The sequence below is a fragment of the Zootoca vivipara genome, chromosome 17 (assembly GCF_963506605.1).
Source record: "Zootoca vivipara chromosome 17, rZooViv1.1, whole genome shotgun sequence".
Lineage (NCBI taxonomy): Eukaryota > Metazoa > Chordata > Lepidosauria > Squamata > Lacertidae > Zootoca > Zootoca vivipara.
Genome location: NC_083292.1, coordinates 23,084,597 through 23,097,075, shown reverse-complemented (window position 1 = coordinate 23,097,075; position 12,479 = coordinate 23,084,597). Strand labels below are relative to the sequence as shown.

At 47.3% G+C, this 12,479-nt stretch overlaps 1 protein-coding gene across 1 annotated transcript in view; it reads left to right on the top strand.

The window, feature by feature from the left end:
* KSR2 (kinase suppressor of ras 2) overlaps nt 1-12,479 on the top strand; it is a 187,100-nt gene that overhangs the window by 163,709 nt on the left and 10,912 nt on the right. The window contains exons 15-16 of the mRNA XM_035098517.2: nt 994-1,090; nt 11,318-11,451. Of these exons, the coding sequence (XP_034954408.1) occupies nt 994-1,090; nt 11,318-11,451 (231 nt within the window). The remainder of the gene's footprint in view (nt 1-993; nt 1,091-11,317; nt 11,452-12,479) is intronic.

The window sequence follows — 12,479 nt, the reverse complement described above, 5'->3', positions numbered from 1 at the left end:
TAGGCTTGCCATCCACGAGGAACTAAAAACTGCATAAAGCTAGGGTCCAGACATCCCAAACTGGATTCATGTCCTCCTTCATGTCCTGGCTTGAGAGCAGTACATGTGAAAAGGATCTAGGAGTCTTGGTAGACCACAAACTTGACATGATTCAACAGTGTGATGCAGCAGCTAAAAAAGCCAATGCAATTCTGGGCTGCATCAATAGGAGTATAGCATCTAGATCAAGAGAAGTAATAGTACCACTGTATTCTGCTCTGGTCAGACCTCACCTGGAGTACTGTGTCCAGTTCTGGGCACCACAGTTCAAGAAGGATACTGACAAGGTGGAACGTGTTGAGGGAGTTGGGTATGTTTAGCCAACAGGAGACGACATGTCCAGAAGAGGGCAACCAAAATGGTCAAAAGCCTGGAAACGATGCCTTATGAGGAACGGCTTAGGGAGGTGGGTATGTTTAGCCTGGAGAAGAGAAGGTTAAGGGGTGATATGATAGCCATGTTCAAATATATAAAAGGATGTCTTTTGGAGGAGGGTGAAAGGTTGTTTTCTGCTGCTCCAGAGAAGCGGACACGGAGCAATGGATTCAAGCTACAAGAAAGAAGATTCCACCTAAACATTAGGAAGAACTTCCTGACAGTAAGAGCTGTTCGGCAGTGGAATTTGCTACCAAGGAGTGTGGCGGAGTCTCCTTCTTTGGAGGTCTTTAAGCAGAGGCTTGACAGCCATATGTCAAGAATGCTTTGATGGTGTTTCCTGCTCGGCAGGGGGTTGGACTGGATGGTCCCTTGTGGTCTCTTCCAACTCTATGATTCTCCCTGCATCCTGCGGTGTACAAGTCCCAAACCATTTTGATTACCTGGATGAGAAATTGCAATCCTTCTATCCATTTAAGCGCTTTTGCGTTTCCTCTATGTCCCGATCTTACAGCAATTTCCGTGGCTTTGGTTTCCCATTCCCGCCGTTAATTCCGATTTTCCCATCTTTCTTTCCAGCTTGTGCAAAGGACGGACACTCTACTCGGTGGTGAGAGATGCCAAGATCGTCCTGGATGTCAACAAAACAAGGCAGATTGCTCAAGAGATCGTCAAGGTATGAGCCATGGGGAATTAAAAACTCAGGGGACACAAATTCACACACTCTTGAGACGGGTGCCTGGTGCCCGGGATGCACTCCTGGGGTGGGTGCTTTGACAGATGTGATGCAAATGGTACAATGAGATGGGTTCAGAGGGAAAGCAGACATCTTCCCCACCCAGCCAACTTCTACACCAGGCACCCCCAAACTTCGGCCCTCCAGATGCTTTGGACTACAATTCCCTTCTTCCCCAACCACTGGTCTTATTAGCTAGGGATCATGGAAGTTGTAGGCCAAAACATCTAGAGGGCTGCAGTTTGGGGATGCCTGTTCTACCCACACATTCATAGAAGGAAGCGAAGTAGCCATGTCATACAGACATCTGGTGCCACGTGGGCTGGGGGTTGGGGTGAAGCCCTGTCTTGATCTGTGACCGGGTGAATCCTGAAACAGGCTGAAGGAGCCCGGGAGTAGTCGGTGTGAGTTGCTTCTTGACATTTCTGAGATGAAAGGAGCAGTAGTGGAATGTCAGATTCAGGGTCCCTTCATGATAGTCACAGCCATGCCTCATCCTCACAAGCCACACCCCTCCTAAGATTACAGAATCACAGATCTGCTGAGTTAGAAGGGCCATCAACGCAGGAATCTCAGCTAAAGCATCTCTGACAGGTGGCCATCAAACCTCTGCTTAAAAACCTCCGAGGAAGGAGAGGCCACCATGTTCCGAGCTCTTACTGTCAGAAAGCTCTTCCTAAGATTATACAAATGTCTATGGTTATATACAATAATCTTACAATTAAAAGGTAAAGGGACCCCTGACCATTAGGTCCAGTCGTGACCGACTCTGGGGTTGCGGCGCTCATCTCGCGTTATTGGCTGAGGGAGCCGGCGTACAGCTTCCAGGTCATGTGGCCAACATGACAAAGCCACTTCTGGAAAACCAGAGCAGCGCACAGAAACGCTTACAATTAAATAATACAATTAAATAAACAAATAATACAATTAATAATACAATTAAATCTTACAATTAAATAATAATAATAACAGTAATGATGGATGGATGCATTGCAGTGATCAATGCATGTGTTGCCTTCCAGTTGATCTACTATTTTCTGTGCATGTGCAAATGATTTGGAGTGCTCCAGTGTCTTCCCTTGGAGTGGCTTCAGTTGTGTTTTCCACGGCGTTCCATTGGACGCAACAGAACTTGCCCACCATTCCCTTGAAACAAAAGGGGTGGATGGAGATGTCAAACTTGGTTCTCTCTGTTTCACAATTTCCCCGTCTAAAATCCAGCTCTTCACATTTCTGCAGCACCTTGCAATGTTTTAAAATCCTCATGAAAACCCATCTGCAGCTTGGTCTGCGGTTCTGAGTAACGTACACAAGCCTGCAACCGATTTCCCCATATCCAATACATTTCTGTATGTTATTTTCACAAACATCTTGATTTCCACACGGGCCTTCCCCTAGCATATGCATTTTTGTGAACATCTCGGTTGGAAGGACTGCACTGCGAAATCCGGATGTGCGCCACTTCCGCGGAATGGCTGTGTTTTGGTTCTCGTATTGTTGCGGAAAGCGGGGATTGGTTAAATGCAGAGTTAAATGCAAACTAAACCAGGTTTTTCCCCCACCCCTAGCTCACAGACTCCATGTTGGGGGGCCCTGTGTGTAGTCCAAAATCCTGCATGGAGTTTGGGACGCTTCCCCCCCCCAAGACCACACTTGGGAATGCTGGGCTTCCATTCATCCTCCTCCACATCCTTCCGTGTCACTTTGAAAGGTGGATTATCATACCAGGGCTATTTCTATCTTATTAAACTCAATCCCAAAGCCATTTTCGTTTCATTGGCTTTCATTAATTTCCCTTCCCCCCCCCTCCCACAATCCACTGCCTAATGAGCAGATACGAGTTCCTATCTACGCCAACGCGGCCCATGTTACTTAATACAGCTTGACCAGAATCTCTCTCTCTCTCTCTCTCTCTCTCTCTCTCTCTCTCTCTCTCTCTCTCTCTCTCTCTCTCTCTCTCTCCAGTCAAACCTTCCCAGGCAATGTATATGCCAGGGCTCCAAGCCTTCTTTAAAACTTTTTGCTACATGGGGTGTGTGTACCTTTTCTGGCAGTTAATGCTTGTTAAATGATAAAATACTGTTGCCCAGTGTTATTTTTCTAGAAAAAAGATGTGCCGGAACTCACCAGGAATGCCTCCCTTGTTCTCTTATAATGGCAATGGTGCCCACCTGAGAGGTGCTGGAACTGAGTTCCGGTGAGTTCTGGCTGGAAACCCCCCCCCCGCTATTTCCCAGCCACAAGAGAGAGCATGCCAGATCCTTCCTTGCTCTGGGTTGTGTCCAATGTTAGTCAGTTGCAGTTAACTGCAATGGCTAACTTGGGTTCATTTATTTCACTGAGTCTACTTGGATCAGAACTTGGCTGGATGCAGCCCTCTGCTTGTTGAAGTATCTGATTTAAGTTGATTTAAGTTGAATTTAATTTTGATTTAACCTGTATCTGATTTATTTGACTTATTATTTATTATTTGTCGTTAGTATTGTTTTGTTTGTTTGTTTATTTTCATGTATGTTTTTAAAGAATGAAATAAAGTTTATTTTAATTTAAAAAAAGAAAAGAAGTATCTCACTCCGAGAGCTGATTTTGCCACTGAGCCAGAATAGGGGGCAGAGTGCATGCTTTGCCGTAATAAAGTCCCAGCCTCAGTCCTGATATCTCCGCATTAAAGGAGCGGTGGGGAGCCTGTGGACATGTTAGTCTTGTTGGACTACAACTCCCATCAGCCCCTGCAAGCATGGCCAATGCTCAGGGATGATGGGAATTGTAGTCCAACAACTTTGGTAGGGCGTCAGGCACCCCACCACTGGGTTAAAAGTACTCAATTAGCAGTCTGAGTGGGGGGGGATCTCTTTCACCCATGTGGTTGCCCTGTGCCCACACCTAGTATCTGAACCCCCCCCCCCGATCCCATTTCCCCACTGCTTTCTAGACTTATTCCTGGTCCCAGATTGCCAGGTAGGGAGGGATGTAGGTGTAAATATGGACCCTCTCATCATCTGTCATGAACAGTAGTCCCTGATGGTTCTTGGACCTGTTAGGGTGGAAGGCATGGAGCCCAGCAGTAGGTGGCGCCAGAGCCAATTTGTTCTGGTTTTGCCTTCATCCTCCTCCCTGCTATGTTCTACTGCAACTACGGAGGAGGACGCTAACAACCAGGGCCACTCCCTGGGCTAGCAGTAAGGCAGGTAGGGACATGTGGACTGCCTTCTAGTGGACAGACATAATGGACCAGCTTCTGCCCCCAAATGCTTTTGCCCATTAGCACTAATAGGCAATTGTGGGTTGCGAACCTTACATCTGCCTTGTCCCAGTGCATAGTTCTAGCCACTCCAGTATTTTCAACAGGAAGACCCACAGCTACTGCTCCCTGTCTTGACTTTAAAAAGGTCATTGCAAACTTTCTGGGGACAGGGCAAAGGTGTGGAACCACCGTGACATAAGGACAGGTTGGCATTTTAAAAAACCTGTGAGCCAGTAGGGGGTGCTAGCTACCCATCTAGCGCAGAGAAACCTAGAGACAATTCAAGGCTGCCTACAGGAGGGAGCCTCTTGTTTCAAAGAAAATGTAGATGGAGGTCAAGCTGGGATAGGGAGTTCCAAGGAAGAGAAGCTTTAGCTTTCTAGGGCTCCATTCACATGGCACTTTATTCCATTTCCCCGACATTTCCATAAATGTCGATTTTCGCATAGCATTTGAACCTTCATGCAATGTAAATGCCACTTCCCGAAAACAAGTGAAACATTGTACATACCCAGGGCTCGTTTCTTTGTTATTTGATTCCAGAAAAGAAAAATCAATTTGCAGTCCCCTTTAACCAGAAAATTGTGGGAATAAAGTGACAAGATCTGGGCATAGCTGTCAAGTTTTCCCTTTTGTCGCGAGGAAGCCTATTCAGCATAAGGGAATTTCCCTTAAAAAAGGGGAGAACTTGACAGCTATGGATCTGGGATGGCAGACCAGCATACAATTCTTTCTTGCCTTTTCCATGGGGGAATCACAGGGGAACAGAAGCAGGCATGTTCAGAAAGGGTGGGGGAGTAGCAGCATGGTCCAACAGTGTTTGTTGTTGTGCCAAATGCTTGCAATTCAGCAGCATACCAGTGTAATGGTCAAAAAAGCCACTGTTTCATACTGCAACAGGTACTGTGGTAAGAAAGCAACACCAGAATATGAGATAGAAGCATTAGCATTATAATCAGGAAAACTAACACAATATTCCTCATGCAACATAGGCCTTAAGGCACACGTCAGGTGTGGAAGGAGCTATGGTCCCCAGCCGGAGACCCAAGCATGTTTTTAAAATATGCAAATTCTCAAACAGCAAAAATTTTAAAAGCAAAAAATCTTTATGAAAACCTACCTAATCCACACTTTTTTTATTATTTATACCCCGTCCACCTGGCTGGGTTTCCCCCACCACTCTGGGCGGCTTCCAGCAAATACCAAAATACATTAAAATATCACAGATTAAAAACTTCCCTAAACAGGGCTGCCTCTAGGTGTTTTCTAAATGTCAGGTAGTTGTTTATCTCCTTGACCTCCGATGGGAGGGCGTTCCACAGGGCAGGCGCCACTACCGAAAAGGCCCTCTGCCTGGTTCCCTATAGCTTTGCTTCTCGCAGTGAGAGAACCGCCAGACGGCCCTTGGCGCTGGATCTCAGTGTCCGGGCTAAACGATGGGGGTGGAGACGCTCCTTCATGTATACAGGACCGAGACCGTTTAGGGCTTTAAAGGTCAGTACCAACACTTTGAATTGTGCTCAGAAATGTACTGGGAGCCAATGTAGGTCTCTTAGGACCAGTGTTATGTGGTCTCGGCGACCACTCCCAGTCACCAGTCTAGCTGCCGCATTCTGGATTAATTAACTTTCAGAAACAAGTAGAATCATAGAATCATAGAGTTGGAAGAGACCACAAGGGCCATCCAGTCCAACCCCCTGCCAAGCAGGAAACACCATCAAAGCATTCCTGACATATGGCTGTCAAGCCTCCGCTTAAAGACCTCCAAAGAAGGAGACTCCACCACACTCCTTGGCAGCAAATTCCACTGTCGAACAGCTCTTACTGCTGAACAGCTCTTAAGTGAACAGAGATACGGCTATCCTTCGAAATTCACACGTCCCTGGGTTCCACAATGGAGTTCTCAAACCAAAAATGGTGTACATAATGGCATTAAGTCATAGAATTGTAGGACTGTCATCTAGTTTGACCCCCTGCAGTGCAGGGATCCCATCTGAAGAATCCCTGGCATACAGCCATCCAACCTCTGTTGGAGAGCTGTTGGAGAGTCTGCCATCTTCTGAGGTAGTCCATTCCACAGTCAAACAGCTCTTACCCTTGGAAAGTTTTCCTAATGTTTGGTGGGAATCTCATTTCTTGTCATTTGATTCCATTGGTTCTGGTGCTACCCTCTGGAGCAGCAGAAAACAAGCTTGCTCCATCTTCCGCGTGATAGCTGCTCAGATATTTGAAGGCGGCTATTGTATCACCTCTGCCTTCTCGTCTCCTGTTGGCTAAACATACCCAACTCCCTCAACACGTTCCACCTTGTCAATATCCTTCTTAAATTATGGTGCCCAGAACTGCAAACAGTACCCCAGGTGGGGTCTGACCAAGGTATACAGTAGTGGAAAGCATGCAAATGTCAATGAAAAGCAACATGCACAAATACCTTAGGGGGGAAATCTGCTTGCCCAAAGGTGTATATTGTGAGGAATGATGCAAAGGTTGATGAATTTCCATAAGGACTGATGTGGAAATATAGGGAGCTAAAAGTTGGGCAAATGATTGTGCTGGAAAAATGAAATTGGACTAGAAACTGGTTGGGCAGGAAAAACACTGAGACAAACTGAACCTGACAGATTTGTGCATCCTTTGCACTAAGGAAGCCTAGATGTTCCTACAGCAGGGAGATAGATACCTGCCACCAATTACTCTTCTTCATGTTGATGCAAGGCACCTTGTAGCTTTTTTTGATGGAAAAGCTGAGCGAGTGATACAAATCCCGTAGGTCAAACCAAAAACATAAATAACATCGGCGTCCAGGCAGAGAGATTCCTTCTCCAGCGAAGGCTGGCTGACTGCGGCGGTTTTAATGAGCACGGAGACCAGCGCTTTGTAGAGACAGCAAGGTGAACGACAGCTTGCCCTGCCTCCTACACCGTTCTCGCTTCTAGACCATTAGCGCCAGGCCTGTAAGCAAGTTGTGGGAGGGTGTCAGGGAATATCGGGGTGGGTGGGTTGGTGAGCAGTGAAATCTGTTTGCATCTGGGCAGTGGATGCCTTTTCTTTTCTTGAACGATGAGGTCTCAGCTCATCAAACTCAAAGAAATCCCTACGGTTACAATTCGCTTTGCCTTGATCTCCCTCAGCAAGGCGAGCACTTTTGCAGTAAGCTGCTAGCGTTTTATCCTTGTTCTTCTTTAACCAGTTGATGGATCAGAGGGCCGAGAGGTACTGCAAGTGTTCAGTGATCTCATAGTTCAAAGCTGCACAGGTGGGCTTCAAAGGGTGTGCGTGGGGGGGAGGGATTCTTGAGGAATTGAACCTTTTACGGATGTCAAATACACACCAAACCAACATGAAATTCCTGGACCGATGCATGGTTTGGAGGAGGGCAGACCGTCAGATTTTTGTTTTGTTTTGTGCTACCCCGAACGTCACAGTGCTTGGCTTACATATATGCATTTCTTTCTATATACATAGAAATGCAAGATGTCGTCACGCTCTGCAGTTCACCTGGCTGCTCATTGGCGGCCATGGCAATTGCAGCAGGAGGTACAGCAGACAGGAAAGAGGGGTAGGGTGGCGAGGCGATTCACACAACAGTTTAGCAAGCCATTCTATGAAGCGGCTTTTTAAAGGGAGTGAAGAGGAAGGAGCTTACGAGTGAGCTGTGAGGGGAGGGGTGGGGTGAGCTGTGATGGGACAGCCAAAGGCAGGCATCCCCAAACTGCGGCCCTCCAGATGTTTTGGCCTACAGCTCCCATGATCCCTAGCTAACAGGACCAGTGGTCTAGGAAGATGGGAATTGTAGTCCAAAACATCTGGAGGGCCGAAGTTTGGGGATGCCTGGCCAAGGGCATAGTGAGGTGTAAAAAGACGGGGCTGGTCAAGGGTGATGGAACGATGCTTGGCGACAGCCCCTAGTATTTAAAGAAGTTTTAAATGTGTGTTTTAGGAGAAAATACCTTTGCAAATACATATTTAAAAGCGAGTTTTAGTGCAGTCTAGCATAAGAAGAGCCTGCTGGATCAGCCAATGGCCCTTCTAATCCAGCATCCTGTTCTCACATTGGCCAGCTAGAAGCCTGTGGGAAACTCTCAAACGTGACCCAAGCACAAGAGTCCTCTCCCCTCCTGTGGTTTCCAGGAACTGGTATTTAGAAGCATTGCTGCCTCCAACTGCGGAGGCATAGCCATCATGCCGAATAGTCTATGCTTTCAAGTGCTTCAAGTGTGGTGGGTGAGTAGGCATACCCCCTTAGAGAAGGCAAGAGGGGGTGTGTGTCTTCTTCTCAAAGAAATCCAAAAGGTCAAGAAGTATAATAGTTGGCATGTCCTTGTCGCTGTATTATGGAGAAACACGAAGGAGTGCAGAATCCAGTCAAACCATGAAGGTTGCATTTGGTGGGAATCTGACTCAGGGCAGTCTTTAGCAGATGCGGCACCGGGGTGCAAATATCCGCCCAGCGCCCCCAAATTACCACGGATAGTGTGTGTGTGTGTGTGTGTGTGTGTGTGTGTGTGTGTGTGAAGCTGTGCACTGCCAGCCATGTTGCCCCCCCCCCTTGCAACTCTCCCCCATGCCGCTGTAGGAGAGCAATCTCTGCAGAGGCTTGGGAAGAAAGCTGCACGCCCGCCAGCCATATAGTTGGCAGGGCGGAGCTTCCATCCTAAGCTTCTGCGGGAATCACTCTCCTCCCGCGGAGGCTTGGGAGGCAAGCCATATGGTTGACGGGGCGCAGCTGGCGGGCATGCAGGGAAAGTGGAGGCCGCCGGCAAAGCCGTGCAGCTCCCCCACTCGCTGGGGTGCTCCTGAGAGGCGGCGCCCTGGCGCAACGCACCACTAAGCCCTATGGGAAAGACAGCTCTGATCTGACTTACTCCTCCATTCAACCACTGTTGATGAATACATCCCAAAGGGGTCACTATGTTAGGCCCCATCTGCACTATGCATTTAAAGCACTATTGTACCCCTTTAAACAGTAATGGTTCCCCCCCCCAAGAATCATGGGAAGTGTAGTTTGTTATGGGTGACGAGCATTTCAAGGGGGGGGGCGCTATTCTCCCTCCCAGAGCTACAATTTGAAGGGTGGTTTACCACCAGTCCCTCTTCCCAGAAACTCTGTAAACCAGGCATCCCCAAACTTCGGCCCTCCAGATGTTTTGGACTACAATTCCCATCTTCCCTGACCATTGGTCCTGCTAGCTAGGGATCATGGGAGTTGTAGGCCAAAACATCTGGAGGGCCGAAGTTTGGGGATGCCTGTTCTAGATGTTGCTGAACGACAACACCCATCAACCCTGACCATTAGGAATCCTGTGAAATCCTCTTTCAGTACTGATTCGGCAGGCACCTTCCTATTAACCATTCAGTGTTTGCTGGAACACTTTCTTTCCCATTGGTCCTGCTAGCTAGGGATCATGGGAGTTGTAGACCAAAACATCTGGAGGGCCGCAGTTTGGGGGTGCCTGCTGTAAACTGTAGCACTGCGAGGGAAATAGAGGCACCTAACAACTCTCAGCACCTTTAACAGTTCCCAGGATTCCTTGGGGGATGCCATGACTGTTTAAAGTGGTACGATCCTGCTAAATGTGTATATTGCAGATGGGCCCTTAGTTTGTTCCAGCAAAAGCAAACGGAGCGGATATATAGGACCTGCATTTTGATCATGTCACAAAATAAGACCCTTCTGGGCCAAAGGATACAGAGAAATAGAATATATGACAGGATATGTGCTACCAGGAAATCCATTAATTTTCCTACTGGAGTATGTAAAAGAAGATGTTCTGTTAGAAGACATGGAGATGGTAAAACACTTTCTGACAGCATCCCGGAAGGCAATTATGCCTTAAGTGCACTGATAAAGCCTGGGCCAGATTATGAAAATAGGGACAGTGTCCAAATGATAAAATTAAGTAAGAGGGTGAGGGAATGGAGAGATATTGATGACCAAGGTACTGAAAAATGGGCCTCATTTGCTATGTGTGGGTGTCATAAAACTCAGGGAAAATGCTGAACCGCACATTTTATTGGGTGCATTGTAAAACATGAGGTTTCCGTTGCCATAAAAAGATGAGAGGTGCTTGTAAGGGTGTTCACAAATTGCCTTGTAAAAGGATATCCTGCTTTTTCTTGTGTTTGTTACACTAGTGGTTGCTTATTTTTACTATATTATTTGCTACCTTTCAGTAAAACAGCAACAGCCACAGATAGCTCTCCCCTTATGCAAAAGAGCAAGTTAGTGTAAAGGAGGATGGATGGAGACAAAACCAGAATGAGTTGGCTCTGCCTGTCATTAGCTCTGGCGCCACCTACTGTTGGGCTCTGTGCCTTCTGCCCTATGAGTCCCAGAGAGCGCCTGCCACCACTGGGTTGCCTTATTTTCCATGAAGCTGTGTAACAAAGGCCACTTTCACACCATACGTTTAAAGCACTACAATTGCCATTTTTAACTGACATAGCTTCCCCCAAAGAATTCTGGGAGCTGATAGTCTGCAACAGGTGCTGAGAATTGCTAGGAGGCATCTAGTCCCATTACAGAGCAGCACAGTTCCCTGGGAAGAGGGATTGCTTGTGAAACCACTCTGGGAATTGTAGTTCTGGGAGGGGAATCAGGAGTCTCCTAATAGCTCTCAGCCTCCTTAACAAACCACAGTTCCCAGCATCCTTTGGGAGAGGAAGCCATTACCGTTCAAGGTAGTATCACAAAACTTTACATGTATGGTGTGAATGTGGCCAGAAGTCAATAAAGAGGAAAAATAAAATACAGTCAACTCAAGCTGGTGTAAGAGAGAGGTTCAGATTGCTCTCAACAGAACTCTGATTTGTAGAGGGTTTTCCACTCCTCCTCCTCTGGCAGTCACTCAATTCATTTCAACTCTGCCCTGTCTTTTCCCACGACACCCTTTCAATGCCTTTTCTCTCGGCTTCTTTTGCAGGGAATGGGCTATCTCCACGCCAAAGGCATCCTTCACAAGGACCTCAAGTCTAAAAATGTTTTCTATGACAATGGGAAGGTAGTGATCACAGACTTCGGCCTCTTCAGCATCTCAGGGGTTCTGCAAGCAGGCAGGTAGGTGACCAGCTCTGTGGACCCATCGCTCTGCCTCTAAAATGTTCTCCTTTATTGGTAATGAACTGTTCGTTTTCAGGACAGAACTAGGCAGGGCACAGGAATTGTGAGAACACGCAACAACAACTAATAAGCAGCATCAGACAATGAGATGGCAGAGCCAAAAGGTGGGAGGGCTTCTTGGCACAGGATGCATCCCTCTGGGCTTCTCTGGCCCTAAGGAATCTCCCACGCCACACCTATCTGCAGGTGACATCTTTCACCGTTCCAGGTTCACACTCTCCTTGAGCTTGTTTGTCTGCCTGGGATTGTGCTTTTCACCTCTGTTAGTGCTTCTGCCTGAACAGAGGATGGAGAGGGGCATGTGAGCCCTTGCAGGAATTAGCCAAGTGTACAAAGTCGAAATTTGCATTCAGTGCTCTGCCCACTTTTGCTTCTAGCCCTGCCCACTGCTGGCAAGCGGCCCCCAGGAGATTGAAGGCCCTCAGGCAGAATATGCCTCCACTCTCCTGTTCAAAATGCTCACCCCTCCCCAGAAACTTCTGCAATCTGTTCTGAGATTTCCAGGTGAAACTTCGCCTGCTGGAAACTCCTGATTTAGATGCAACTTATTGCGCTCTCAGCTATTGTAAAGTTTTTCCTGGCCATTAATTTTTGCTCTATTGCAAACCCGCCTGTGAAATAAATTGCATATTTTAATCTGTCTGTAATTATGGGGTGTCAGACGTGCCGGATTAGAGGAGGAGATAATGGGTTGCCCATGTCTTTCCCTCCTTCTACAGCGATGTATCCGTTGTCAGATTGAAGTGGTAAACTGTACTGTGGGTGGGTTTAACTTACGTATTCCCATCAAGATGCTTGTCTATTTATACTCCCCCCTTTTTTTGCATCATGTTCTCGCGGATTAGATGGGCCATTGGCCTCATCCAGCAGGCTCTTCTTATATATAAATATAAATGTACTAGTGTCATTCAGCCTGTTAAGTAAACTGGCGCTAGCTGGGCGGGAACGGAGGGGAAGCCCTGGGA